Raw genomic sequence first — 27,344 nt, forward strand, 5'->3', positions numbered from 1 at the left:
TTGTAGCATGAAATCAAGAAAACAATTCCATTTGCAATAGTATCAAAGAGATAAAATGCAGTGACAATTTTAGCAAAATTTTTGTACCCTGAAAACTATAAAATGTTGATAGAAATCACAGAAGACTTAAATAAATAAGAAAAATCGCATGTTTATGTATCAGAAGATGTGATATTAAGATGGCAATACCCTCCAAATTGATCTACAGATTTAATACAATTACAACCCAAATCTCAGATGTATTCTTCTTTTGAAGAAATTCATTAGAGACCTACAAACCTACTATAAATCTGTAATTTTCAGAGGGTGTGGCACTGGCATAAAGACAGATAGACAGATCAGTGGGATACAATTAGGAGTCTAGAAACAAACCATTATATGTATTGTGAATGTTTTTCAATCAACGATGCTGTGGAAATTGTGTATCCACGTGCATAATAATTATTTAGACCCGTTATCTCATACCATGAACAAAAATTAAAAATAGGTCATAAATCTAAATTATAGGCCTAAAACAACAAAATGCTTATAGAAAATAATGAAATAATACTTTATTACCTTACATTAAGCAATGGTTTTATGAGATATAACACCAAAAGCACAACAACAAAAGAGAAAGAAAAGATACATCGGATCTCATCATATAATTAAGAACTTCTACACTTCAAAGGACACAATAGAGAAAATAAAAGAAACAATCCACAAATCAATTATTTGATAAGGGACTTGTATTTAGAATATAAAAATAAAAAGGCAGACTTAACACACTAACATATCAATAATTATTTTTTTTCAATGATTATTTTAAAAGTAAATGATGTAATTGTAGCAATTAAGAAGCAGAGGTTAGCAGAGTGGATTTAAAATATAACTCAGCTTTATGCTGTTCATGACAAATGCACTTCATTCCCCTACCCCCCACCTTACATTAGATCATCTACTGCCTTCATATTAGAATCCAAATACATATTAGCACTCCAAATACTACATACAACAACTTAAGTATGTTGAAAGTAAAAAAGATGGAAAAAGATGTGCAAAAATTAGTTTTAAAAGAGCAGGAGTGGCTATATGAACTAGAGATAAACTATTGATAGAATTCAGAGAAAAGAAAATTACCCAGCACAGAGAGAGATTGCATAATGGTAAGAGTCAATACACCAACGAGGATTAAAATACATGAACCCAAAACTGATAGAACTAAAAGGAAACAAAAACAAATCTAAAAGTATAATGGAGCTCTTCAACCTCACCCTCTCAGCAATTGATAGGATTATACACAGAAAATCCGCAAGGATACAGAAGACTAAGTCACACAACTGGCAACAAGATCTGATAGAAACTTATACAGGGTTGGACAACTCGTCCTAGAAAAAGTGCTACATACCTCACTGCTCAATATCATGATCACCAGAAACATGATCTGTAAGTGAAAAAAATTAATAAACTTTAATTAACATGGCAGTCCCAACCAGTTTTCAAAATTTAAAACTTTTTTTTTTTCTGCAAAGGACCCCATTAAGAAGTTAAAAAGACAAACTATAGACTGGGATAAAATAATTGCAATCTATCTGTCCATCAAAGGCCTTATTTCAGGGATACATAAAGAACTCTCAAAACTCAACATTAAAAAATTCCAGTTAGAACATGGACAAAAGCAATGTAAATCAAAGGTAAGACGTGAACTGCAAATAAAGGCATTAGAAGATGTTATCATCATTTGCCATTAGGAAATGGATATTAAAACCATAATGAGATATCACCATATGCTTATTAGATCATCTACAATTAAAAATAAATACTGTTGGCCGTCTGTATTAGCAGGTTCCCCATCAGCAGATATAGAGAGTTCTACTGTACTAGGCCTTTTTATATAAGAACACATTCTTCTTAGTAAAGCATCACAAGACTGGAGAAGCAAGAATCCAACGTACTCAATTCTAATATGAAGGCAGTAGATGATCTAATGTAAGGTGGGGGGTAGGGGAATGAGGGAGCAGAGAGAGGGATGGGGGAAAGGAGCAGAAGGAGGGGGATGGGGGTCACGGTGTACGGCATACCTTTTGGGGGTGGGACACAAGTATAAGAGGGACTTTATCTAACAAATGCAATGAGTGTAACCTAATTCTTGGTACCCTCAACGAATTCCAAACAATAGAAAAAAAATGCCTATAAAAAAACTGTAACTAGAGATAATTCCATGTCCATAATTCCTAATTCCATGTCCATGATGAGTTTTTATTACTGCCCAACAATAATAAGTGTGTAATGATTGTGTTCTGGAACCAATCCCTGGAGGACAGAGTGGGATGACTGTAATAACAAATATTGGTAAGTTTGTGGAGAGTCTGGATTGAGAATATAAAATAGTACAGTCACTCAGGAAAATACTCTGCCAGATTTTATAAAACTAAACATGAGCTTACCATATGATCAGCAATTATACTTTTGGGCATTTTTCCCAGAAAATTAAAACTTATGTTCACACAAAAAATGTATATGAATTTAAGAACAGTTTATACAGTAAAATACTGGAAACAAGCTAAATGTCTTTAAACGAATGTATGGTTGAACAAACTCCAGTACAGCCATATGACACAATACTTATTCAGCAATAAGAAGCAATAAACTATGGAGATAGGCAACAATCTGGATGGACCCTAAGGCATTATGCTTATGAAAAAAAGTTAATTTCAATATGTTACGTACTGTTTAATTCCATTCATGTTAATATCCTTGAAATGACAAAACTGCGGAGATGGAGAACAGATTTGTGGGTGCCAGGGCACAGGGACAGGTGTAGTGGGGGAGGAGAGACAGAAGGGAGTTCTTTTGTGGTGATACCATAGATCTGTATTTTGATTGTAGTAGTGATTATATAAATTTGTTCAGGGAAAATAATGCATGGAGACACACATACACACACAGACAAATACAGATTTTAAAATAGTAAAGTACTAATCTTCATTTCCTGGTTTTTATTTTGTAGTACAATGATATTAAATGTTGTCAATGGAGGAAGCTGAATGAAGGGTGAAGGGGACTTTTTTTAAATTTTTTTTTTTTTTTTTGCAGTTTTTGGCCGGGGCTGGGTTTGGACCCGCCACCTCTGGCATATGGGGCTGGCACCCTACTCCTTTGAGCCTCAGGCACCACCCAGTGCATGGGACTTTTTGTTCTGTTTTTTTCAACCTCCTATGAATCTAATACCACTTCATAATAAAAAGTTTTAAAAATGTGTTTGGTACAAGAAAACTCAATGAATGTAACAAAATTTGACTTTTTTTGTCACTGAATATTTTGTTGCTTTTATGTAATCTCGGAAAGCATACATTTTTCTATGCAATTGTTGATTAGAAAAGTTAGTACTTCTGTGTTTACAGAATAAAGTGACATTAACATTGCAGTCCCAACCAGTTGATGTGAGCATGCTACTGGGGGAGGAACAGAGTGTGCTGAGGCTGCCCATGGAACTGGCTGCCGGGGTGAAAGAGCTGAAAATGTGAGAGGTCATGTCAACTCACAGGCACAGTGAGATATGCAGTGTTTTGAGAAATTGTTTTGCGCCTGCAGGAATCAGTGTTTTAGATCACACCAGACCAAGTCATCATCGATTCCAAAATGGAGTTTAAGAATTTCTAGCAGTTGCTCACCTTGTATATTTTGTTGCAAGCACATGATTCCTTTTAGTTCTAGTTCCATAAATAAAACAAATGCACCCTCCATCTGTATTCTGTATGCCCTCCGTGTGTGTGGTTACCATTTTTTTATTTATAAATTTAAAGTGCAATAATCTTAAAATTATTAAATATGTTTCCAATAGAAAACATATTGTAACTTAATACAAGACGTTTGGGTCATAAATTGGTATTGAATAAAAGGGGAAAGATGATTTAAAATTTTCAGTACAGGCCCAGCGTGGTGGCTCATGCCTGTAATGGTAGCACTCTGGGAGGTCAAGGGTGGATTGCTTGAGCTCAAGAGTTTGAGATCAGCCTAAGCAAGAGTGAACCCTATCTCTACTAAAAAAAAAACAGAAAAACTAGCCAGGTGTCCTGGTGGGTGCCTGTAGTCCCAGCTGCTGGGGAGACTGAGGCAAGAGGATCACTTGAGCCCAAGAGACTGAAGTTACTGTGACCTATGATGACACCACTGCACTCTACCTAGGACAACAGAGTGAGCCTTTATCTAAAAAAAAAAAAAAAGAATAAAATTTTCAGTACAGCTGTAAATCTGAAAAGTGGAAAGATGAGGCTTTCCAAATGAAACTGATGGTGAAAATATCATAGAGCATTCTCTTTCCTACTAGGTAGATGCCATCTGAAAATGGTAAATATATTTAGAAGCATATATAAAATAGTTTCAATATCACATAATTGCCAAAGCTTTCGTCCTTTATACTTTTCAGTGGATAAAATCCTGAGAATGACTGCAGAAACCCTCATTGTTTTGTGGGTAACATTAAAAATAATTATTCAAATCACCACAAAATGCTGCAGCAACAAAGGAAAAAAAATACATCGATTAGGAATGAAAAGCACAATTGAAAAGTCAAAATTGCTTGACGATTAACTTAAAGTCTATTTACAAAAAACAAATCAAGGAAACAAAACGCCCCGTCAACCAAACAAAAACTTGGTGAAGTTCCATGCCGTAGTCAAGGGCAAACCTGAGTGGGGCTTAGAAAGAAACCAGTGAGTTGGACAAGGTTTGCCTATCGAATAATGCCCAGCCAAATAATTCTAACATGCAAGATACGTATTCCAGAATGACTGGCTAAGAGATGAATGTTCTTTATCTTACCTTGAAAAGCATAGAATTAATCACTCAGCAATTTAATTATTGATCTTTGTTTACTCATTTTATAAGGGTAGTGGATACTAAAACAACCAGTGAAAATAATTTTTAAAAGACATAAAAGTTTTTTAAGAAAGAAAAGAATAACATACGGGTGCGTGTGTGCCTGGGAACAAGTCTCTGATGCTGACATTGGTGGGAAAGGCAGCCGTCTCCTGCGTGACTCACAGCCCTGGAGTCACCCACCAATAAAATCTCTCCAGGAGTTTGTGTCTTGGTTTTCTTTGTGAACTAAGGACCTGAAAAGAAATGCTGGATTTTGCTTAAAATTAACAGAAAAAAAAGTATTTAGATGTTTATCTTTTTAGAAGAAGTTATAAAGAAATGGGACACGAATTTGAAAACTTGCTCTTTGACATTTCTGTGTGCTGGCTGAGGCAGAGACAATTGAATTATTAATATTGCTCTTTTTTAAGTGGAGAATTACAAAGTTATGACTGGGGCTAAAATGTAGGTTAAAGTGATGAATCATTGTTTTGCTAAATGGTAAACAGTAATTCTCAAAGTTAGTTTAAGCGGCCAAAACATTTTAAAAGTAATTTCCATGGGGAAACTGGGAATTTTTCACTGGGTGCAACAAGATCTCAACAGCATTAAAGTGTGAGAGTTGTGAAGAGTTTATTTATTGACAATAAAATTTTGAAAACTTAACTCAGTTCAACTATATGTAATACGTAGACTTGCCCATGTAATCTGTTGTTTTTCTTCCTTCAGAAAGGCCCTTCAATTATTTTTTTTCTAAGACAAAAAAGAGACAGCTTTACCGTATTTCATATGACCCAAGTCCTATGTTTCAACCACCAGCCCTCAGAAACGTTACAGTGTGCCATCTCTTTGATAGTGTTGTGATCGTCTTGCCTTAGTGATTATGTTTATAAACCTCTCAAAACAATTAAAAAACAATTTCAATTTGTATGCACATTTTTCAGTGTGTTCAGGTTCTCAAACTATGGTGGCACCAAAAGAGAAATTACTATACAATGTAAATTCAGGTCAGCTTAATTTTATCAAATAAGTAAATTCAGTTCAGCTGTGATTAAATAAAGAGGCAGAGAGGAAAACCTTTTTCATTTTTCGTGATAGCACTTGATTAAAATATTTAAAAATCGCGTTAATTCTCTCAACCTAATATCTGCTGACACTTTTCTAAGTGTTTGACATAATTAGTGAACAAAGCAGACAGAATCCTGGTTTGCTTATAGACTAAAAATTTTCCAGTTAAAACCCTTCAAATTTAAGGACTTTTCCCTTAAATTGGGCTATTTTAGATAATAGCAGAGTCCTTTGGATGGCTATTTCTTTTTTCTCTTATTAGAGAAAATTTTCTGGAGACATTGAAGAAATATTGGTCTAGATGCACGCTAACTTCTTGAGATTGTTTTCTATTCTTACCAATGCAGCAAGGGTGTTCTCTATGCTCACTTATTTCATAAATGAGGTCAGATAATTAAGTTTGCAAACTCATCCTAGAAAAAGTGCTATATACCTCATTGCTGAATTTCACTATGGGTGCCTTTGAAGTACTCCCTTGGGAAGCTATGCACTGATGCCAGCTCCTAGTCCACCCTTCAAAGCACTATTTGTAGGATTAATTTGCAAACTTAATTGTCAAACCTCATTCGACAACAGTTCTGATGGCTATTCCAGAGCAAGAGTTCTAAAATTGCTTTGGAATTTTTTTTTTTTTTTAGAGGCAAGAGTCTCATTTTGTCACCCTCCGTAGAGTGCTGTAGCGTCACAGCTCACAGCAACCTCTAGCTCTTAGGCTTCGGTGATTCTCTTGCCTCAGCCTCCCCATGTATAATTTTGTAAGTTTAAAAAATGGTCTTATTTCCTATATGCCAATTTAAAATTTTAATTAGAGAAAAATTACCATTTAATCATAGCACTTTATTATATGAAAGTACGAATGGCTTATTTTATGTATTGTATTATTAGGGAAGTATTGGGTCACAAGAGAATAGCAATGAAGGGAAGAGAAAAGAGAGGATCATCTTCATCATCTTTCTGCCTTTTTCAGGCCCTCCCAGTGAAGTCCTCTGGTAGTATCCTGTAAATTCCAGCTCTTGACAATACCCCAGATGAAGCCTCACGCTGCACTGACCCTGCATGTATTTCAGCCTAGTGTTTGGTTATTCTTCTACTTGCCTACAAATGGGTCCTCATCTGCCACCTAAGTCTTCTTGGGTCTCAACCACAGTAGAGATGTGGTGTCTTGGTGAATACTTACTCATTTCTACTTCCAGTGCGCCTGCCTCTCTAACTCAGGGAGCTGTCTCTTAACTTCTCCACATGCTGGTCCCCAGGACTGGGCCTCTTGATCTTGAGTCTTGCTTTTGCAAATTTCCTTCCCTGGACACTTCATTTCTACCTGGACCCAGTGTCAGGTCTCTGCTGCTTTATGAAGAAATCTCCTTAAAGAAGACCACCTCTTTGACCCCTGAGCGCTGTCTGCCCTGGAGTCCTTGATGGTGTGCTTTCTTCGGACCTGGATCTCCTGGGAAGCCTAGTGCTGGCTTTGGTTGAGCAGGATACCTCATGGACCCATTTCCTTCTGGCTCCGTGGGCTCTGCTGCGCTATCTTTAGCAAAGTGATGAGCCAGGTCTCAGCTTTTCTCTCCTTTGTTGGGTCTTTCTAGGAAGAGTCTTTATTCCCAATGATTGACCTGCTGAATGTTAACAGATATTTTTGCCCTCTATTACCCCTACAAACTTCTGCTTAAAAATACTGTGGATGTATCTCTGGCTTTCATTGCAAGAACTATTTTACTCCAGATATTATTAACTCAGAGACCCCTTTCCTGGGTTTGTTTTAAACACAAAATTTTAAGCAATATCTGAGATAAAGAATATGTAATTTACATTAGATAATTTGGTAATGTTTTGAGACTGATCAGCATTACATGGGGAAAAATCCCAAATCACAAAATAGCTGGATTGAATTTAATGATTCTCATGAAATTGCCCTGAGTAATTAATTTGAGAGTAAAGCTTCAAAAAGAGACTGATGGTAGAGTGTAATTACAGTCACATTGCTGAATGGTAGAGAGATGTTCTGTGAAATTTGTCCTTAGGTGATTTCATCACTGAAAGAACATCATTTGAGTATTCTTACACAAGTTTCCATGGGATAGCCTACTACACACCTAGGATATGTCATATAGCTTATTGCTTCTAGGGTGAAAACCTGTACGGTATGTTACTGTACTAAACACTGTAGGCAGCTGTAACAAATGATATGTATTTGTGTATTTAAATAGATCTAAGCATAGAAAAGGTGCAGCAAAAATATTATATATAAGCATAGGGTCCTTAGTTGTGCATATGGTCTATCTCGACTGAACTGTTTTTATGGAGACATGGCTGTAATTTTGAGTGAGCTTTAAATCGGAAATAACTGCCTACTTGCTATGGCTTGAAAGTGTCCCCTCCAAAATTTAAGTTGAAATTTAATCTCCAATGCAGTATTATTAAGAGATGGGACCTTTAGGAAGTGAACAGATCAGGAGTGTTCCTCTCTCATGTAGGGGAAATTAAAGACCTTGTAAAGAGATTTCTCACAACATTTGGCTATGTGCTGTTCTGTCTTCTCCCAGGTAAGGACAGAGCACTTGCCCCTTCTGCCATGTGAGATCACAGCGACAAGGCACCATTTTGAAAGCAGAGAGCAACCCTCACCACACACTGAATCTGCTGGCGTCTTGATCCTGGACTTCTCAACCTTCAGAACTGCAAGAAATAAATTTCTGTCTTTATAAATAACTCAGTTTCAGATGTGTTATTTTAGTGGCATAAATGGACTAATACGGTGCTTCATGTGAAATGGCCTCATTTATTCTGGAGTACATGGAAGTTATATAGTGTGAATCTTTTCTATGATTCTTTTGCAGACTGAGAAGGTCAGGATTCTGTTGGTGCTTTAGGGGAGGACTGCTTGGCCATTTATTAGTTTTGCTTCCAAAATCATGCCCCCCCCATAGTTTATTTAATACCAGACTATAGGCATTAAAATTGAAATTGAAAATATTCTGTGAAAGTGAGCCTTGTTGAAAACATTTTGAATTTGTTGGAACCATATAAATCAGGAGTGATCACTTTTTTCTTTTCAGCTTTTTGGCTGGGGCTGGGTTTGAACCCACCACCTCTGGTATATGGGGATGGTGCCCTACTCCTTGAGTCACAAGCACTGCCCAAAGAGTGATAACTTTTGATGAACACTGAATGACAGACTCCAGAGAAACTCTCAATGAAAGCAAAATAAACAATGTCAGTGCTCTGCATAAAACATAAAACAAAAATAAAAAAGAACTACTCACTCTTTTCCTTCCTCTTTTTCTCCTTCTTTGGAAAAGGAAAAGAGCCTGAGGTAGGAGTCCAAAGAATCATCTATTTATTTCAATGATCTTGGAACATATTTCTTCTAATTATTATTTTGACTATTTAATTTTTCCTCCCATCATTAGAAATCACAATGCATGACTTGAGGTTTAAGAAGCAAACAACTGCTGGGTATCATGGCATGTGCCTGAGTCCCAGCTACTTGGGAAGTTGAGGCAAGATCATCTTGGCCTCAACTTGGGAGGTTGAGCCCGAGAGTTTGAGATTGCTGTGAACTATAATGATGCCACAGCACTCTACCTAGGGTGACAGAATGAGACTCTGTCTCAAAAAAAGGAAAAGCAAACAAGTCATGGAATATGTAAACAAATCCTGTGCTTTGGAAACAATAAATTCACAGATGGACATGGTATATTTTTACGGGGAGGCAAGATACCGGTATTTGAGCCCAGGCTCGGATTCTGTCCATATAAACTTGGCAGCCGCACGGACCGATCTCAAGTTTCTTACCTCTAAATGAGATTGTTCTGAATCTCTATTCTTAGGTCCTTCCAACTCTAGACTCTTCTTTGATTTCTAGACTTTTCAGTCACTACATCTAAGCAGATTTTCTTTTTAGAATTTAACCTAGTGGATTCATAAGATCATTGAAATAAGTCTCACGATTTTATTCCCACTAAAACAAAATCATTTCCCGTACTAAAAAAATTTATATGATAAAAATGGTTGAGTCAAACTTGTTATCTGGCACTTGCCTGAAGGACCTCTCCCTTCCATTTTTCTTTGATTTTGATTTTTTGCTTTATGAGGCCCATGTTTTGAAGCAGCATATTTCCTGGGCAAGATGAGTAAGTCATAGTTGTATAATTTCTGATAAACATACATGCTACTTAAGAAAAAGGTGCAGAATTTGGAGAAAAATAGTACTATCCTGTAAGTCTGAATCTGCCTAAACATAATTTACTTTTGTCATGTAAATCCAAACTTCAAAGATGAATGCTGTTTTCAAAGAAAATTTTTCATTAGACTAAATTAGCAGTTAAATGGGCACAGAGAGGATATCAGTGTATGAAAACCATATGAGGTCATGTGTGGCCAGGAGTGAGAAGTTGGATAGATTTGGCTTAAATTCTTCCATCTAGAGATATTTTGGGAGAGGCTAGATTGGATTGTGTACATATTTGAGTTTAGGCTTCATAAGACTCTCAGCTTTATTGGAAGTCACTGCAGGAAAGGAGGAAAATAAAGATGTTCTCAATGTATACAATTGCCACAGTGGGTGTTTCCACACCTATTTTATTTGATAGCTTCTAATGGCTGAAGATTTCAATATCAAGTAGTCGTTTATCAGCAAATATGCCTAACAGTAATTTTAAAGATCTTTGGAGGGAAGCATATACACTTTTTTTTCAATCCAAATGTTTTTTTCAGGATAACATGGAGCCTGGTCAAATCACTCATTTAGAAATAACTCATGTTGTATAGTAATATCTACAAAATGAATGGTCTTTTTAACAAATGAAAGTTATGGATAATTTCTGATAAAGTGAATCATACAAAGCATCATTTATATTTGGCATTGGGACATAAGGCAATATAGAGAACTTACGTGATGGTGGCACATGCACGCACACACACACACACACACACACACACACTCTCTCTCTCTCTCAAGCACTCTTCTCTGCCTCATTCTTATTCCTTTCGGAGATCAGCCTGTAATATCAATAATCCTGTGTTGAAATAAGTTAAGATTTTTTTTTCCCCCAAAGTCTGCTAGGGAAAATATCCATTATTATAAATGTTTCTAATCAAGTATTTCTAGAAATGTTTACAAATCCTTTAAATCTAGCAATGATGGTATAATGAAAGTTATGTTGTTGGAAAATGCCCATCCAAAGTAGAAAAATTACCAGTTAAAAATCACAATACATCAAAAAATATTTCCAAGGATGATTCCCATTTTCCTAAGAGTTTTTTCCATTAAAAATTATAAAATATTTAGAAGAGAAAAGAATATTCAAATAATCTATATTAGTTTCTTCAGTTTTATAATCAAGGGGTTGGACTAATCCTATCTTTTTTCAGCTCTAATATTCTATGATTTTAGTCAACATCAGAAGCTATTTAAATTTATCCCAAGGGTTTATTCAAAAATTAACCCAAAACGTAGCTTAAAACTGTAAAGCCTGACAATAAAATCCTTTTAATTTATGGATAACAAAAGCAAATTTCAGGGGAAAAACGTGACCACCCAAAGGTTACCCAACTATTCAAGTATTAATCAATGCCACTGCTTCCAAATCTATTTTGCTTTGCTTTCTTTTGTTTTATGAAAGACTCCAGAATCCCAGTCCCCACCTCTGTAAATTTTGTTTTAGTAATTAGAGAATGAGATTAGAAATTTCATTTTTTAAACAGTTCCTTAATTTCTGGTTGATTGGTAAAGATAGCAACCACAGATCACAGCAGACTACCTGGGTGGGACACAGTGCTGACCTTGGGCAGGCCCGCCAAGGTCACACGGCAGCATTTTCCATTATTTTATGCCCCAAAGTTCCACCTTCTTGGTGTTTTCTCCCCTCTAGCTGAAAAGTACTTTATGAGAGTGATATTACTTAGTGTCTTATTTTTCTTTGATAGGCTTTCTCTGGAAAAGAATATTGCTACAGGAAACAAGAATTAGAAGAGTTAGTCTATAGCCCTTACTTACCATCTGATTCAAACTCATATTCTAAAAATTTAATCCTGCCCAACTCCTGAAAGTCTCTTTGTTATAAAGTATGGATGTAGATATCACCAACCCACAGTGTTGGAACTTGCGAGGCAATCTGCAATTTGAAAATTATTTATTTTACTTCAAGTCATGGTGTTGAATGGTTTCTAAATGGTTAGAAAACATGGTGAGGAAAAGGCTTTTTGAATACGTTTGGCATAAGAATTACTTAACTTTTTTCATGGTAGTAAGAGAAAAGCTTACATAGAATTAATTTCTAAGTAATAATATTAATAGGTTTTGAATAGGTTGAAAAGTATCAGTTCTCACCATAGATTTTATGGGTTTCCTATATGCAATTTGTAGCCAAAATATATGTTTCTCTTCTCGATGTTATTATGGATGTCAAAGTTTAGTTTAAGGCTTTCTTTTTTTGGTAGCACATTATAAGAAACATATTTCAGGTCTCAAGTAAATATTATTCCTGATCTTCCTTAGTCATAAAAAAGTGAACTAGTTTTTTCATCTACCAATTTTAAGGAAAAGGCTAGAAAAAGAAAAAAATGAATGACTTACCTCTAAATATGTATGACTCCAAGTAAAGTGGCTAAACTAAAAGCTTGCCACAATTTTAACGAAGAGTAAAATTCAATATAATTTAACGTCTTTTGCATCCTGTTCAAGGAATATATGTTACTGAGGTTGACAAATTCATTATTTAGTCATTTATAAGGCAGGCTTATGACATGGGCTCTGAGGGTCAAGTACACAGGTAAACCATACTAGACTACAAATGATAAACAAAAGCATTTATGAACATTTTATGCTTGCTTTAGAAGGCTGATCTGTTAAACTTGTGACACTTCAATTTAAAAAAGAATAAACAAGGAGATTGATGGTATTAGTTTATCCTTATATGGGTTAAGAAACTATTTATGAATTGTATTTAGAACTCTACCGATGTTAGATATGTGTATAATTCTTATTTTTCCATGTAGCTGGGGGTCGAGGAAGTGGCTAATTAACCTATGTACCTCAATTGCTTAGGTGGATACCTATTCAAAGGTATATAAAATATAAATAGTACTATATATTTTCAAAACTTTCAAATAAACACAAAGAATATATAGGTATACATGTTATAATTTCAAATTCAACACTAGCACATAAGTTTTTCTTATCTAAATACACACTAGGATACTTCTGATTTCAACACATGCACCTACAAACACATGGCCATGCACATAACCTTGCTTTCTGCCACTTGCAAGAAAGTCAGAATATACAATATTGTACATTGTGTCAACTTAAATCATATTGGAAAATTAAATGAGGATGGTATTAAAAAATTCTGATCTAAGAAATCAAAATACAGGAAAGTAATTATTCCGTAGATTAAAAACACTGAAGACTGATGGAAAGTTAAGAATTAAGTTGCTTGTCCCAGTGGTCTTGAAAGACAGAGAAGAGAACAGGACTGGCTGTGAACACTCAGAATGCTCCATTTGACAATCAGGACTAGATCTTTTGTAATCTAACAATCCAGGCCAGAGACTTAGTTTATTGATGCTTCGGATCGTAGAGAAATGGTTTGGCCGTGGGCAGTCCTCCGCAAGGCTGGGGGTGCTGATGGAGATCTAGGTGCCCATCTGGATGGGAGACGCCGATTTGCTGGTCTAGCAGGCCGGGAAAATCCTTTTCCATGTGAAGTTTTCGCTATCATGGATTCCTAGGACACAAATGAAAACCTCTCTTACTATACAGGCACCAGCAATCAGCTTAATATATTATAGATCCCAACATATTAGCATATTTAAAAGCAAAACCAGGCATGGAAAACTAAAGAAGGTATTGTCTAATATTTGTGGTTTTAAATGTTTTATTCCAAACAATTTGATTTTAATTGAATTTGGAATATGGCACTTGATAATCTTATAGCTCTCCACATACTGATAAAGTTTAATATAACTGATCCCTTTGCAGAACTAATTATCAGCACAGTATTCAAAAAAACTAGAGGCAAATAATTTTGATATGATAGAACTATAGATCTTTCTTTTTTTTTTTTGCATTTTTTGGCGGGGGTGGCGTTTGAACCTGCCACTTCCGGCACATGGGGCCGGCACCCTACACCCTTTTGAGCCACAGGCGCCACCCACTACAGATCTTTCTTAAGTGAGATGTTAGGATGTTTTAGTGTTTTAAAAATAAAAAGATAATTTATGGAAGAAATCATCTATGTTAGATTATTGATACTTTAGAGTTCATCAGCAAAATGCACAACATTGAATTATTTATCTGATGCTATTTTTTCACTACATTCTTTCTCAAAAATTTAAAAATCATCATTAAAATACTTTTAAATGCAACTTCATTCTAATTGCTAACAAACAGTTGCAGTCTCTACAAGGTATGGTCAGATGAGTGCAAACCTATTCCTTTTCTTCCTTTTATTTCCTTCCTTCTTTTTACTTATTTCAATGGAAGAAAAGCATTTTTTTATCTTTACAATTAAAAAAATACAAACGCTCTCATGACACATTTCATACACAGGATTCTTACTGAGCTTTTTAACCATGTCTCTGCTCTTTCATCTGAGATGGGCAGTGAAGATCGCCTCTATTTCTGCCGTTTCAGTCATGACCTGACAATAACTCACATTTTTTTTTTTCTCTCTTTGGAGAGTTATTGTTTAGCATTTGTCACAAAAACAAAACAAAAGTAAGAATCTAAAGTATAGGATCCTACTCCCAAATGTCCAATCCATGCAAAAAGGGGAAATATTTAGTATTATTTCTTATTAGTTACGGAGAGTTTAGGTTTACTGTGTACATGTTTCCATTTCTGATCTCTAATTATAGGATGTCCTTACATTTATGAGCTCAGCTTTTAAGCTTTTAGTTTTTTAAGCAGAGAAATACAAACACTGAATAATTATTTGTATCTTCTACTTTTATCAGAAACAGGCAAGGTTTCTGATAAAATGGATAAAACTGATATTTTTGCAGGATTTGAAATCCATATATTAATTTTTTATATGAAAAGGAGTCAGCCTGCATAGCTTAAAATCATGCTGCAGGCACACAGCATTCTGTAAGACTAGAATCTTTGAAGCATTGGCCAATAATAACAATATGCCACCTCATAACTTTTTGTATGTTCTTAATAATTATATGCATAAAAGGGCCTGTTATATACCTCTTCATTATAGATATTTCTCTGACCTCTTTTTCTCCTATAACTAATGACGATTATACACTTTTAAAATGGAAAGAAACAAAAGATAGCAGCTTATTTAAATATTTAATTTTTTTCCATTTTCCATGCCATGAGTATATATAATATATTTTTATATGCTTTTAGTTCCACAGATGAAAGAACCCCATCAGGCACTGTTTTAAATGATGTGTTTTACCCACATTCAACATTAAAGTGACTGATCCTCAGAGAAAGAACGTGAACCAAATGCTGAGAATAACGGAACCGATCATAGTCCTTAACTGAAAAGTAAAAATTACTTTAAAATTATTTTCCACATGCTTTAAAAAAGTAAACCTTTAAAAGAATAAAATTCCAACCAAAATCCATTCTGAATATTTTTTCAAGAGAGAAAAACAAACACTTGACCTTCTCAAGGTTGAAATCCACCTCTGACATTTATGTTATCCCATTTCAGAATCTTTAAAGTTATAAATACACTAATATACTATTCCCAGTCTTAAGACCCATCCCTTAGAAGTTCCTGTTGAGTTTTATCTATTTAAAAACAGAGGGTCAAGCAGCTAAGAACAGACCCAAATGTATGTCTACAACCTACTTATACAAATGGGCAACAGGTTGGCCTGAGCATGGAGGCATTTCTACCAGACTATGTTGCTTGCTTTCTCACCTCTGTTACCGTTTTCCGATCTAGTCCTTGCTTCACTTGCTGTCCCCCACACGTAGCTGTCTTTTGCTGAAATTCTTGTTCCATTTGGAGCATTTCTAAATGCTGACTTAATGAGGTACCAGCACTGACATCAAAATTACATTTGGTCCCATTATCCCGGAAGCAGCTGGGGTTTTGCAATGCAGATCCCATTGACGTCTCATAGGTTTTCAGCAGCTTTTCCACAACACCATAATTTGACCTGGGATCAGCAGACCTGGGTCGACCAGACAGATTACTTGGTCTCCACTCATGCTCGTGGAGCATATTCCGATAACTGCGAGGACTTCTGTGTCCCTGCATTTGTCTGCCTAGTCCTGTTGTGGATTTCTTGGTAAGATTATCAGGCACATTTTCCATGGGCACAGGCAGGTGGGCACTGGCTTTCCAAATACCAGACACATTGTCATTTTCTGATATGTTACCCGGATGAGTAGACGAGGTATCGTAGGGCTTAAGATCCTCAGATGATTTCGAGTAGCTTTGACTTTGCTGTATGGCATGACAATTTCTATCCGTTCTAAATACAGTTCTGTTAAATTCATCAGTCTTTGCTGCCAGCTTTTCATTCCTTATAGTTCTTTCAAGGCCATAACTAAAACTCCTAAGTGGGTTACTGTTCCGTGACCCCGAGGAGCTGCGGTCATTATTTACATGAAGATCAGGATGAGATTTAGCAGGGTGATCTGGGATCACCATTTCGTATTTTGACTTATTGGGAGTAGAGCAAGTTTTCTGAAACCATACAGTAGAGGGGCTCTTTTTTGCACCTATCCCAATGTCGTATGACCACATGCTAAGTCCAACATCTTTATTTGGAGGCTTGCTATCTATTTTGATTTCTGGTGCCAAAGAAGAAAACACAGTATCATCTTTCAAAGTCTTCTCTTCTTTGGGACACAACGTAGACATCTCATGCTGCCTCAAAAGGAAGTGAGGATTGCAGGTCCTTTCACTTAGACCCTCATGGGCCAACCAGTTATTGTGTTTGAAACTTTCCTTCAACCTTTCATAGGCTTGTTCAGAATCTGAGCTGGGAAAATTTCGAGAGGTGCTTCTTGGAGGAGGAACTGGTGGAGTTTCATTTCTTTGCAAATCAATTGTTTCAATTCCATATTTTTTCATAGGATTGCTTTGGGGCACATTGGCACAGCTCAGATTCTTCCTATTTTTTTGTTTTTCTTTTGCTGAATTAACTGGAAGAATACATCGGCCATTGTTGATAATGTGGTCCCCATGAGGCATATTAATTACATTTGGCATTTCCTGGAGAAAAGAATCTGACTTCATCCTAAACAATAAAATATGCTGTATTAGTTATAAGTTTATTTAGGATAAGCTCTCAAAAATACAGTGAAATAAAACAAACAAGATATAAAAACAAGGTGACTATAGTCAAAAAGAAGTTACTGTATATTTTACAACTAAAAGAGTAGAATTGGAATGTTTCCAACATAAAAAATGATAAATATAGGCCAGGCATAATGCCTGTAATCCTAGCACTTAGGGAGGCTGAAGTGGGAGGCTTGCTTGAGGCCAGCAGTTCCAGACCAACCTGAGCAAAAGTGCAATCTCAACTCTCCTAAAAACAGAAAACTCAGCCAGGTGTGATAGCATTAGCCCGTTGTCCCAGCTACTCATAAGGCTGAGGCAGGAGGATTGATTGAGCTTGGAAATTTGAGGCTGTAGTGAGCTATGATGAGACCACTGCACTCCAGGTTGGGTGACAATGTGAAACCCTGTCTCAACAACAAAAACAAAAAAATGATGAGTACCTATGCTTGAGGTAATGGGTACCTGAAATACTTTATTTGATTATTATACAATGTATGCTATATATAAATATCACATGTCCCCTAAAAATATATGCAACTATTAAGTACCCATAATAATTTTTTTAAAACCCTAAAACCAAAGAGCTCAAGAAAACATTCAAATCCCCTTTAAAATCTGGCTTTGTTGAAGCCTTCAAAGATGCTTCACATTGTAGGAGTCAGGTTTGCAGTGTAGTTTAGGCCAGGCATTCCTGGAGAACTTGTCTGACCAGAGTCCAAGTGACTCAGAGCACAGGGCGTCCGGCCCCGGGGACTCAGGACTAGCAGTCCAGAGATCCTGTCTGACCAGAGTCCAGGCTTCTGGCCTTCCAGGTGCTACAGATGGCTTGATTGACATCTTGAGGCTTAGCAAAGATCACTATCAGCTGAGTCCTCCTCCAGGTATAAGATAAAAATCAGGGAAGCAAGTTAGGAAAGTAAAAGTTTACCCCGAAATTTATAATAATCACATGATGTGTTTACTTGATTTCCTCTGTTGTTTCCCTCTTTTACTGGAAATGACTGCTTGGGGCACCTTACTTTGAATAACTAATAACTAAAATTAACTTTCTGTTTTATGTTGTCAACATGATTTATGGTTTTTGACTCTAGAAAGAGACCTTAGGGTGAGGGGATCAAGGCTGTACTTGCTAGCTGTACTTTCTGGATGCTACCAGTGATAGTGTATGACTCTCACGGGCTCCCATCAGTTATGTCACCTGGGATAACTGAGTCTGAATCTTTTCTCACATTGGCTGCTCTCAGTGCAGATCTGGGCAAAGGTAGAGGGGACCAGACCCCCACATCACATCAATTGTAAGGAAAATATCATTTTGGGAAAATAAGTATTATTACTCTCTGAAGAAGTTCTATTATAAAATAACAGTGAATAAAAAAGAAAAGAACCATACCGTGTTTCCCCGAAAATAAGACCTACCCAAAATATAAGCCCTACCCTGATAATAAGACCTAGCCATGCCCAGCATTTTGGTGTGGAGCAGTAAGGAAGACCGGAATACCTTTCATCTGCCACAGCTCCTTTCTCCAAGCCGTTCGTACTTGCGCGGGTGCATGTGTGGTAACCCTGGTCGCAGGTATCCTATTGCACACTTACGAACAGCTTAGGGGAAAGGAATTCACGCATCACTAGCACCAGCCCCACCAACAAGGTTGGCTCCCCCTGTCAGGTTCCAGAAGAAGATGACTTCACTGTATTTGAATAAATGTAGATTCTTGTATTATACTTAATAAAAATAAGACATCCCCTGAAAATAAGCCCTAGTGTGTCTTCTTGAGAAAAAATAAATATAAGACAGTGTTTTATTTTGGGGGAAACATGGTAGTTTAAGCAATAGGTTTCTGCTACAGGAAAAGGAGTCACGATTTACTCAAACATCATTTTTACGTACATCTCCTAGTTGAAAACTTCAAGTCATACTTTGGCATTAATGGTAGTATTACATTCAAGGCCCTATAGACTCGGAGCCAAACCATCTTTCCAAATTTGTGTTCTATTTTCTCTGTTACCTGAGACTTCACCTATACTCAGATTAGACCTGTACTCTTCTGGGTTGGTGCATTTTTGTAGCTTTTCCTTGCCATTTCCCTACATCCTCTCTGCCTACTGAATTCCTATTCATTATGTGATGGGAGATCAACTTTCTCCCTCTGAATGCGAAATAATATTTTCAGTAGTGAGATAGAGAAATCTGAATGAAAGTGCCATGAGACGTGAGTACTTCCAAATGGAAGGTTTCACTTGGACTTGAAGGAAAAGTAAGCTGTTTTGTTTGTTTGTTTGTTTTGTTTTTTGGACAAATTGAACAAGGTGCAAACAGGCAAAGTAAAGTACAATTGAGCAAAGGGCAAATAGGCGAAGTAAATTTTTTATCTCAAGCGATAAAAAAATTTTTATCGCTTGTGATAAAAATCATGTGTCTCTGCCAGGGATAGCAAGTACTTCCGTACAGATGGATCATAAAGCAGAACAGGGAGCATAATGAAAGACGAGAGAAAAACATTGGGTCATGTCAAGTCATCATATGGATTATACATTAAAAGTTTGAATCTTGCTCTAACTTTGGTATACATCAGCAGTCCCTAACCTTTTAGCACCAGGGATCAGTTTTGAGGAAGACCATTTTTCCAGGGACTGGCGGCAGAGGGGATGGTTTGGGGGTGATTCTTTTGCATTACATCTCCCCTAAGATCATCTGGCATTAGATTCTCACTAGGCCAGCATAACCCAGATCCCTCACATGCATGTTTTATGGTAGGGTTTGCACTCCTATGGGAATCGAATGCCACTGTTGATCTGATGGGAGGCAGAGCTCAGGCAGTGATGCAGGAACGCAGAGCGGCTGTAAATGCAGACGGAGCTCTGCTCACTTGCCTGCCACTCACCTCCTGCTGTTCAGCCTGGTTCCTACCAGGCCACAGACCCTATGTGGGACAATAGGTACAGATGAGTTATAAAGCAGAGTGGGGGACAGGAGGAAAAATGAGAGAGAAATAATAGCTCATGTCAAAACATCATGAGTTTGAGTTACATATTAAAGACTTTGAACCTTGTTCTAAAGGTTGGGGGGTGACAAAAGGGCTGTATACCAGATTGTGACTTGTAAAAGAAAACTGTCAAGTTCTGAGTTTTAAAGTAAAAACCTAAATAAAGCAACGATCACAAATCAAATTTACTCATATTGATAAATATAAATCATCTATATTCAACTTATCTTCAACGTATAAAAGATTATATATTATGTGACATATCTTAAGTACTCATCAACAGAAAATAGTAAACAAAAAGTAAATGGGTAAGTTGATAAACAGGTATAAAACATTTTTGCTTTAAAAAGTTCCATTGGGTGGCACCCGTAGCTCAGTGGGTAGGGAGTGGGTCACATACACTGAGAGTGGTAGGTTTGAACCCAGCCCAGGGCCAGCTAAAATCAACAATGACAACTGCAACAAAAAAGTAGCTGGGCATTGTGGTGGGTGCCTGTTTGGGAGGCTGAGGCAAGAGAAATGCTTAAGCCCAAGAGTTTGAGATTGCTGTGAGCTGGGACACCACAGCTCTCTACCAAGGGCAACATAGTGAAACAGTGTCTCTAAAAAAAAAAATTCTATTGAAGTCAGCCCAAAAATTCTCTCTGGGCTTCCTAAGAGCTAAAGAAAAATAAGGGAATATATTGTTGCAGCTTTCTGAGAGAGGCACATTGCCCCAGAAGGAGATAGATTTTGGTCCCAGACTATTCCATTTTTATTCACCTAGTGGAGAATTCCAAATATATTTTTTTAACTTGCTTAAAAATTACTGTTAGAATTATCTACTGTTTCTGAACTGAAACAGCAATTTTTTGTGGCATGTGTGTATACATAGTTACAATATGTTTTTCAAAAAAATATGTATGCCTTCATGATATTGATACTGATTGTATAGAAATAAATTGAGTCTTGGGCATAAAATATCAGAACATCATTATATAACCAGCCTACCTTCTATGGTTAGATCGCTTTCGAATTTCCTCTTGAAAGCTGCATAATTCTTCACTAACTTTGGCAAGTTCTTCAAGAGCCTTTATATGTATAAGCAATAGCAAGTTAGCACTTTGAAATGTAAACATTTCTTTAGAAAAGAGTTCTAGGCTAATCACATCTCACTTACTGTGCTGAGGGCGCCAGAACAGCTCTTGCTGTCTTCCTCAGAAGTCCTCATGCCAGGCCTGGCCTCACATTCCTTTTGATTGTCTGTGGCCAAAGGATCCGTAAACTCTACTTTTGACTTTTTTGTTACCTTTAGTTCCTTACATGTTTGATTTCCTTCACTGAGTAAGCTCTGCTCTGCTTTATTTTCTTTTCCCAGACCAACCCAGGGATTCATCCCTGCAAAGTTACTTTGTCCTGAATTGGGAAAATCTGGAGAAGATACCATCCTTTTGTCTTCAGTGGCCTTCTCAAGATCAAGACCAATCCCCTTAGCACGCTGATTCATATTGATCTTCCTCCGAAGCTTTACTTCCTGGCAAAGCTGTAAGAAAACAAAATTAAATTTTTTCCTCTGAATTCACTTTGAGATATATATATATAATTATTATTATTTTTATTTTTTTTTGGAGACAGAGTTTCAATATGTTGCCCTGGGTAGAGAGCCCTGGCATCACAGCTCACAGCAACCTCAAACTCTTTGGTTTAAGCGATTCTCTTGCCTCAGCCTCTCAAGTAGCTGGGACTACAGGCACCTGCCACAATGCCCAGCTATTTTTTGTTGCAGTTGTCATTGTTGTTTAGCTGGCCTGGGCTGGGTTCGAATCTGCCACCCCTCAGTGTATGTGGCTGGCACCATAACCACTGTGCTACAGGCGCCAAGCCTGTTAATATTCTTGATACTAAGCAAACTGTTTTGAGTTCTTTTTGCCATGTTACTATATTCCACCTGGGTATAATGCTTATTCTTCCAAACAGTGCTTCTAAAATATGGATTAACAAGAACGATTTTGATGAACCAAAAGACTACTTTTAGGAGGGCGATGCACGGATGCCACCTTCTATCATTCTAATTAGAAATCAACTCATTCAAAAATAAAATGACTGTACTATATACGCACAGATACGGAAGTGCTGTCACAAGATTAGAATGATCTGAATCAATGACTGGCTATGTATCTAATTGCTTTCAGAGAGAAGCAGGAGTTTCACGTTAAAGTCATTCTTTTACACTATATGAGCCTACTTGTATGCCAACATTTAACACTCTAAAGTTACTGATCTCATATACTAAGTCAATTCATTCTGTTGCCTTTGTCAATCAAAGAATGTTACCTTTGGTCAGGTACATTGGTGAAGCCTGGATATTACTGAGGGTTTTTTTTTTTCTTTTTTAATACTAAGGCTATAGATATTCTAAAAATTTTCTCATCCAGATTAATACATATGTGACAATTCCCTTTGTGGTATGACAGAACGTTATGGTTTTGATCATCTATTCGCCTGTGTTAAAGTAGACCCAATTATTCCTTGATGAGATCTTAGATAAACCTGCAGGTGTCACTCAGCTCGCCTGTGAATAGAGGAAGGACGTGGGCCTTTTTAGGCTTAAGTCTTGGAAAAGCTTGTCAAATTTCAAAAGAAACCTTCAGATAACAACTAAACAAACAACTATACACTTGAGAGCCACAATCACTATCTGTACTACATGTATTATTCAAGGCTATAACAATTTACCTCTGCTTAGTATTTACCCAAAACCCATTTGAGAGAAGCACTACTTATAGTTGATGCCTGAAAACTAACCTGGGGCATTTGTTTTCCTAGGACTAATACACTTACTTGTATTTATTGTTTAAAGTCAGGATAGGACCAATCTGCAGCCATGAATCATTTGTTCAGGTCCTGTAAAATTATTTGGACTGAACTGATATGGGAATTGTGATTTGGGCTGATCTCAAGGGATTATTATAAGAAACAATACTAAAAAGTGACATATTAAATCTAAGGATGCTGCTGGTGACACTGTCCTCTTTTGGGGAAGCCATGCATAAAAACACAATTTCTCTAGTTTAAAAACCCGGAGGGAAAGCGCTGTTCCTAGGAAACAGGTTTGATTTGTCTTCTGAATATTAAGAAGTATGCACCTGATAATTTCTGAGTTAGCTATTAGAAGGATTCACTGCTGGATTTCCCATACACTTCTTCCTCCTGTCTTCACCTCATCTTTCTATTTTCATGGTACATACTTTACCCAATATGTAATTTTATGCCATCTTAAACTTTTAGGGGATTTAGGTGGTGGAAAACTATTTATTTTGCATAAGGGAACCTGAGTTACCTCATACTCAGCCCTTATCAATGGTTATGTGACTATTCTATCAAAAGAGAACAAGCAGGAAAGATTACAGTGTGAAAAACAAAATCTCAGATGTCTGTAAACTTTGTCCAGAATTTCTATCTGGATTATTCAGTTATTTCAAATGACATGAATATGTATATCTTGGTTGTGCAAGAGCAAATGCAATGATAGTGGGTAGTGGCTGAACAGAGAGTCATGAGCAATTTGCTAACCAACACGGTATCCTCGTATGAGATGCTATTATCACTGGAAAGTGCTCATGTACCTGGGAACCTACAGTTCTCTAGCACAGGACTTAATAATTTATATCTGATTTAGTACACAGAACTGAGTGATACATTTAAAGAAGTACAGTCTATTATGCTCATGATATTCTTTTTCCAAGTGCTCATTTCTTTTAGCCTAAAAATTTGTCTTGATTATCTGTGACATGGGAAGGTACTTTCCTCGTTTTCCTTTCCATGCTCTGTAGCCCGTAAGAAGGTGCCTTTAATACATGTTTTGGTATATGATAAGGGGAACACAGTGCTGGTATTCAGACATGGAAGAGCCTCATCTATGGGCATTCTGGGTAAGCACATTGTATAAACGTATTCCCAGCCAGGAAGCTGTACAGCACAGTCAGCAAAACAAATAGTGGCACAACTTCTCTCCAAGATGAACGAAAAATATTACGGCCCTTCTGTTTCCCTGATACAGAAAGGGATGGCATATCTATGAGCTATACTCCTATGTTTAAAGAATGTTTAGTGCTCATTAATTGACAAGGCTAATATTTACCTTGAACAGACACTACGCAGTTGTCAGAATAATTATTGCACAATAACAAACTTAACCGGATAGTTAGTTTTAGCTATGGCTTAAACCAGGCGTCCTCAAACTACAGCCTGTGGGCCACAGGCAGCCTGCCTAGTACATTTATCCAGCCCACCAGGTGTTTTTGCTACTGTTGCCTGTCCTACTTAGCAGCTGACTCATCCTGGGACCACAGTCCAGCCCGCCAACGGTCTGAGGGGCAGTGAACTGGCCCCCTGTTTAAAAAGTTTGAGGACCCCTGGCTTAAACAATTGGCTCGATGAGTCATGCATCCCTTAATTATTATGCTTAGATGCTAGAAATATGTGAGACTGTTACCAACTGGAGCACCCAAACATTTGGCAGGCAAGAAACCACAATTATAGATCAGTTTCTGATTAAACTGGAGTTCTGGATTCTGATTTGACCTATGCTTCTCTTTGTCAACCCAGTCTGAGTCTCTGGGTAGGAGAATTAAGGGAATTTCCCGAACTGCAGAAGAAGGAGAAGTAGATTCTCCTTTCAATCTTTTTTTTTTTTTTTTTTTGCAGTTTTTGGCCGGGCCGGGTTCGAATCCACCACCTCCAGTATATGAGGCTGGCACCCTGCTCCTTTGAGCTACAGGCACCACCCTCCTTTCAATCTTTAACTATACGCTACAAGCTGCCTACTCAGCTCTATTTTAGAGAAAAGGCTTGATGACCCTACTTTTATTTCTTCTCTCACCAGGCCAATTTGTATTTTACTCTCACCTATTACATGGCTGTTAAAGAGAAAAATGTTTGCATCATAAACATAAAGCACTTACTTTGCCTGCAAATAAAAACCAAGGAGCCTTAAAATAACCACTTTTGGTAATGTGCATAGACTGACCATTATCAGTTAGTACTATGGCCATTACCAGAAGAAAGCAAGAAAAGAATAAAGAATTTGCAATTGTACTGGTTGAATATTTGCCAAAGCAAATGCTTGAAGGAAGTGTTCCAGGCCTAACCGCCGTCGGACAACTAATGGGAATAAAATGACTATTTGCATCAGAGTTCTGACATGTAATTTTTCATAACCCCTTTCCTAACAAATGTGCCAATAACTGTGGCACACCAGGCCAGAAAACAGCTCATGCCTGCCACCCCTTTCTGTTTGACGTACAATACTCCTTTTGATTATACTGCAGACTTATCTAGAACTTCCTTTACATAGACATTATTTACATAGCATCTCAGAGAAGATATAGTCTAATCATCGTCTATATTCTAACGCCCAATGGTAGTTTTGCCAATATACGTCTCAACAATTATGTCTTCCTTGCATTTTACCCTCAGGACCTGGTATTTGAAAACTCATGCTGAATACCTGCCTCGCTTTGGAAACCAAGGCCTTCGAGCCAAAAATAATAAATTGATATATTTTAGACTGATATTTCAGGTTTTTAATTGTTATGCAAGGCTATAAACTAGTTTTTAAAGTACCACTGGGTAAGAAGAGCATGCTATTTTTGGTCTAGTAAGTGTCGCTGAGGCATGCACCTCTTAGGTGGAATAAGGAAAACAGAGTCCAATACAAAGCAAACGTCCACAGGATTCTCAGCTTGAAGTGTACAGTACATTTGAAACAAATCAGCTTGTACCTCTTCTATTTTCTTCTGCATGATCTTCCACTGACTCTCCCATTCCTTCCTTTCATTATCAAACTGGTCCAGTAATTCCATCTTCTCCTTGTGCCAGTCAGTCTCTGTGTTCTCCCACTGCTTATGTAGGTCCATGGCAACAGTGTAAGCGTCAGCGAGGAAGCGTCTCTGCTCCTCTCTGCCTCCTCTTCACTGTTTCTTGGAAGCCTGGAGTTGCCTTTAAAGTAAAGCCTAAACATAACAAAAGAGAGTTCCAAATCCATGTGATTTCCAGAAATATACTTTATCATTTTGTTAAAGAGCCACTGACATAAGCAAAGGATAGGAAAACTGGACTTCAAAGAACAGATTACAATAATCTTCCTAGGAAGAGGAAACTAACACAGGCACTAAAATATTAAGTATTGTCTAACATTATTTTTTCCCCTTTCTGCCACAAGCCAGCAAAATTACAGTGGACAAGACGGTTGAATGTACATGTGAGATAGAAGTATTTCTTTAACCGCTTTACCTAAAAATAGAGTTTTTCATGAATATCCAAGAGCAGAAGTATGAAATTCAACTCTATCATCGCATGTATAAAACGGTAGCAGATTCTGCTGCAATAGAACTACCCTTTCTGTTCTGGTACAACTTGATTGTAAACGTGTATTTCCATGACTTAAAGTCTCGAGTCAGTGCGGGACTATATTCTCCATTCTATATTCAGAAATCAAGCCCAGGCCAAATTACTGCATCACTTAAGACCCTGAAGCTGGTAGTCGACTTGGGACTTACATATCAGCAAGAAACTCACCTCACTTATAAAAGGTATATGCATACTTTACGTATCAAATAAAATCTAACAGCATCAAAACTATCCCATGAGACATGCTGGAATGTATCCTTTCTCTCTTTCCCTTCGAATAAACTATCTACTGTAAAGTCTCTAGGATTCTGAACACAGAAAGTTGAAGAAAACATTTTGCTTAGTTGGCAGGGAATATTCTCCTATATTAAGTAATGGCTGAAATATGAAATAATTAGATTTCTAGCATTCGGGGGATGTATATTTAGGGTTGAAGATGCAAAATACCAGATCTACAACTCTTCTATGTCATCTCACATGCCTGAGGCTTAGTTTATTTACATTAAAATGGGGGATATTCACGAAATTATTATAAGAGTAAACAGCATATTGAATATAAAGTAGATTGAGAAAATTAAGAAATATTCCTGTATTTTGCTTTACAAAATTTTGCTTTGACTTCAATTGAAACTAGTTTTTATTAATAAAGCTATATACCCTTTTAAATGGGTCAAAAAGCATGTTTAAAATGTTTGAAACTCTATTTAAGATAATTATGGCTATTAGAAGTCTAACTCTTTAATTTATTAGTCCATTACCAAAATGGTAGAACTTAACAGTGGCAGCTTATGCTAGT

The 27,344-nt window shown here is 36.9% G+C and overlaps 1 protein-coding gene across 1 annotated transcript in view; it reads right to left on the minus strand.

Annotated features, from left to right (window-relative positions):
- Window positions 1-13,036: 13,036 nt before the first annotated feature.
- KIAA0408 (KIAA0408 ortholog) overlaps window positions 13,037-27,344 on the minus strand; it is a 33,771-nt gene continuing 19,463 nt past the window's right edge. Inside the window, exons 2-6 of the mRNA XM_012805147.2 lie at window positions 25,921-26,151; window positions 21,318-21,680; window positions 21,149-21,228; window positions 15,801-17,130; window positions 13,037-13,640 (exon numbers count right to left, since the gene is read on the minus strand). Of these exons, the coding sequence (XP_012660601.1) occupies window positions 13,467-13,640; window positions 15,801-17,130; window positions 21,149-21,228; window positions 21,318-21,680; window positions 25,921-26,055 (2,082 nt within the window). The 5' untranslated portion in view covers window positions 26,056-26,151 and the 3' untranslated portion in view covers window positions 13,037-13,466. The remainder of the gene's footprint in view (window positions 13,641-15,800; window positions 17,131-21,148; window positions 21,229-21,317; window positions 21,681-25,920; window positions 26,152-27,344) is intronic.

Source organism: Otolemur garnettii, unplaced genomic scaffold, assembly GCF_000181295.1.
Source record: "Otolemur garnettii isolate 467f Iridium unplaced genomic scaffold, OtoGar3 scaffold00002, whole genome shotgun sequence".
NCBI classification, from domain to species: Eukaryota; Metazoa; Chordata; class Mammalia; order Primates; family Galagidae; genus Otolemur; species Otolemur garnettii.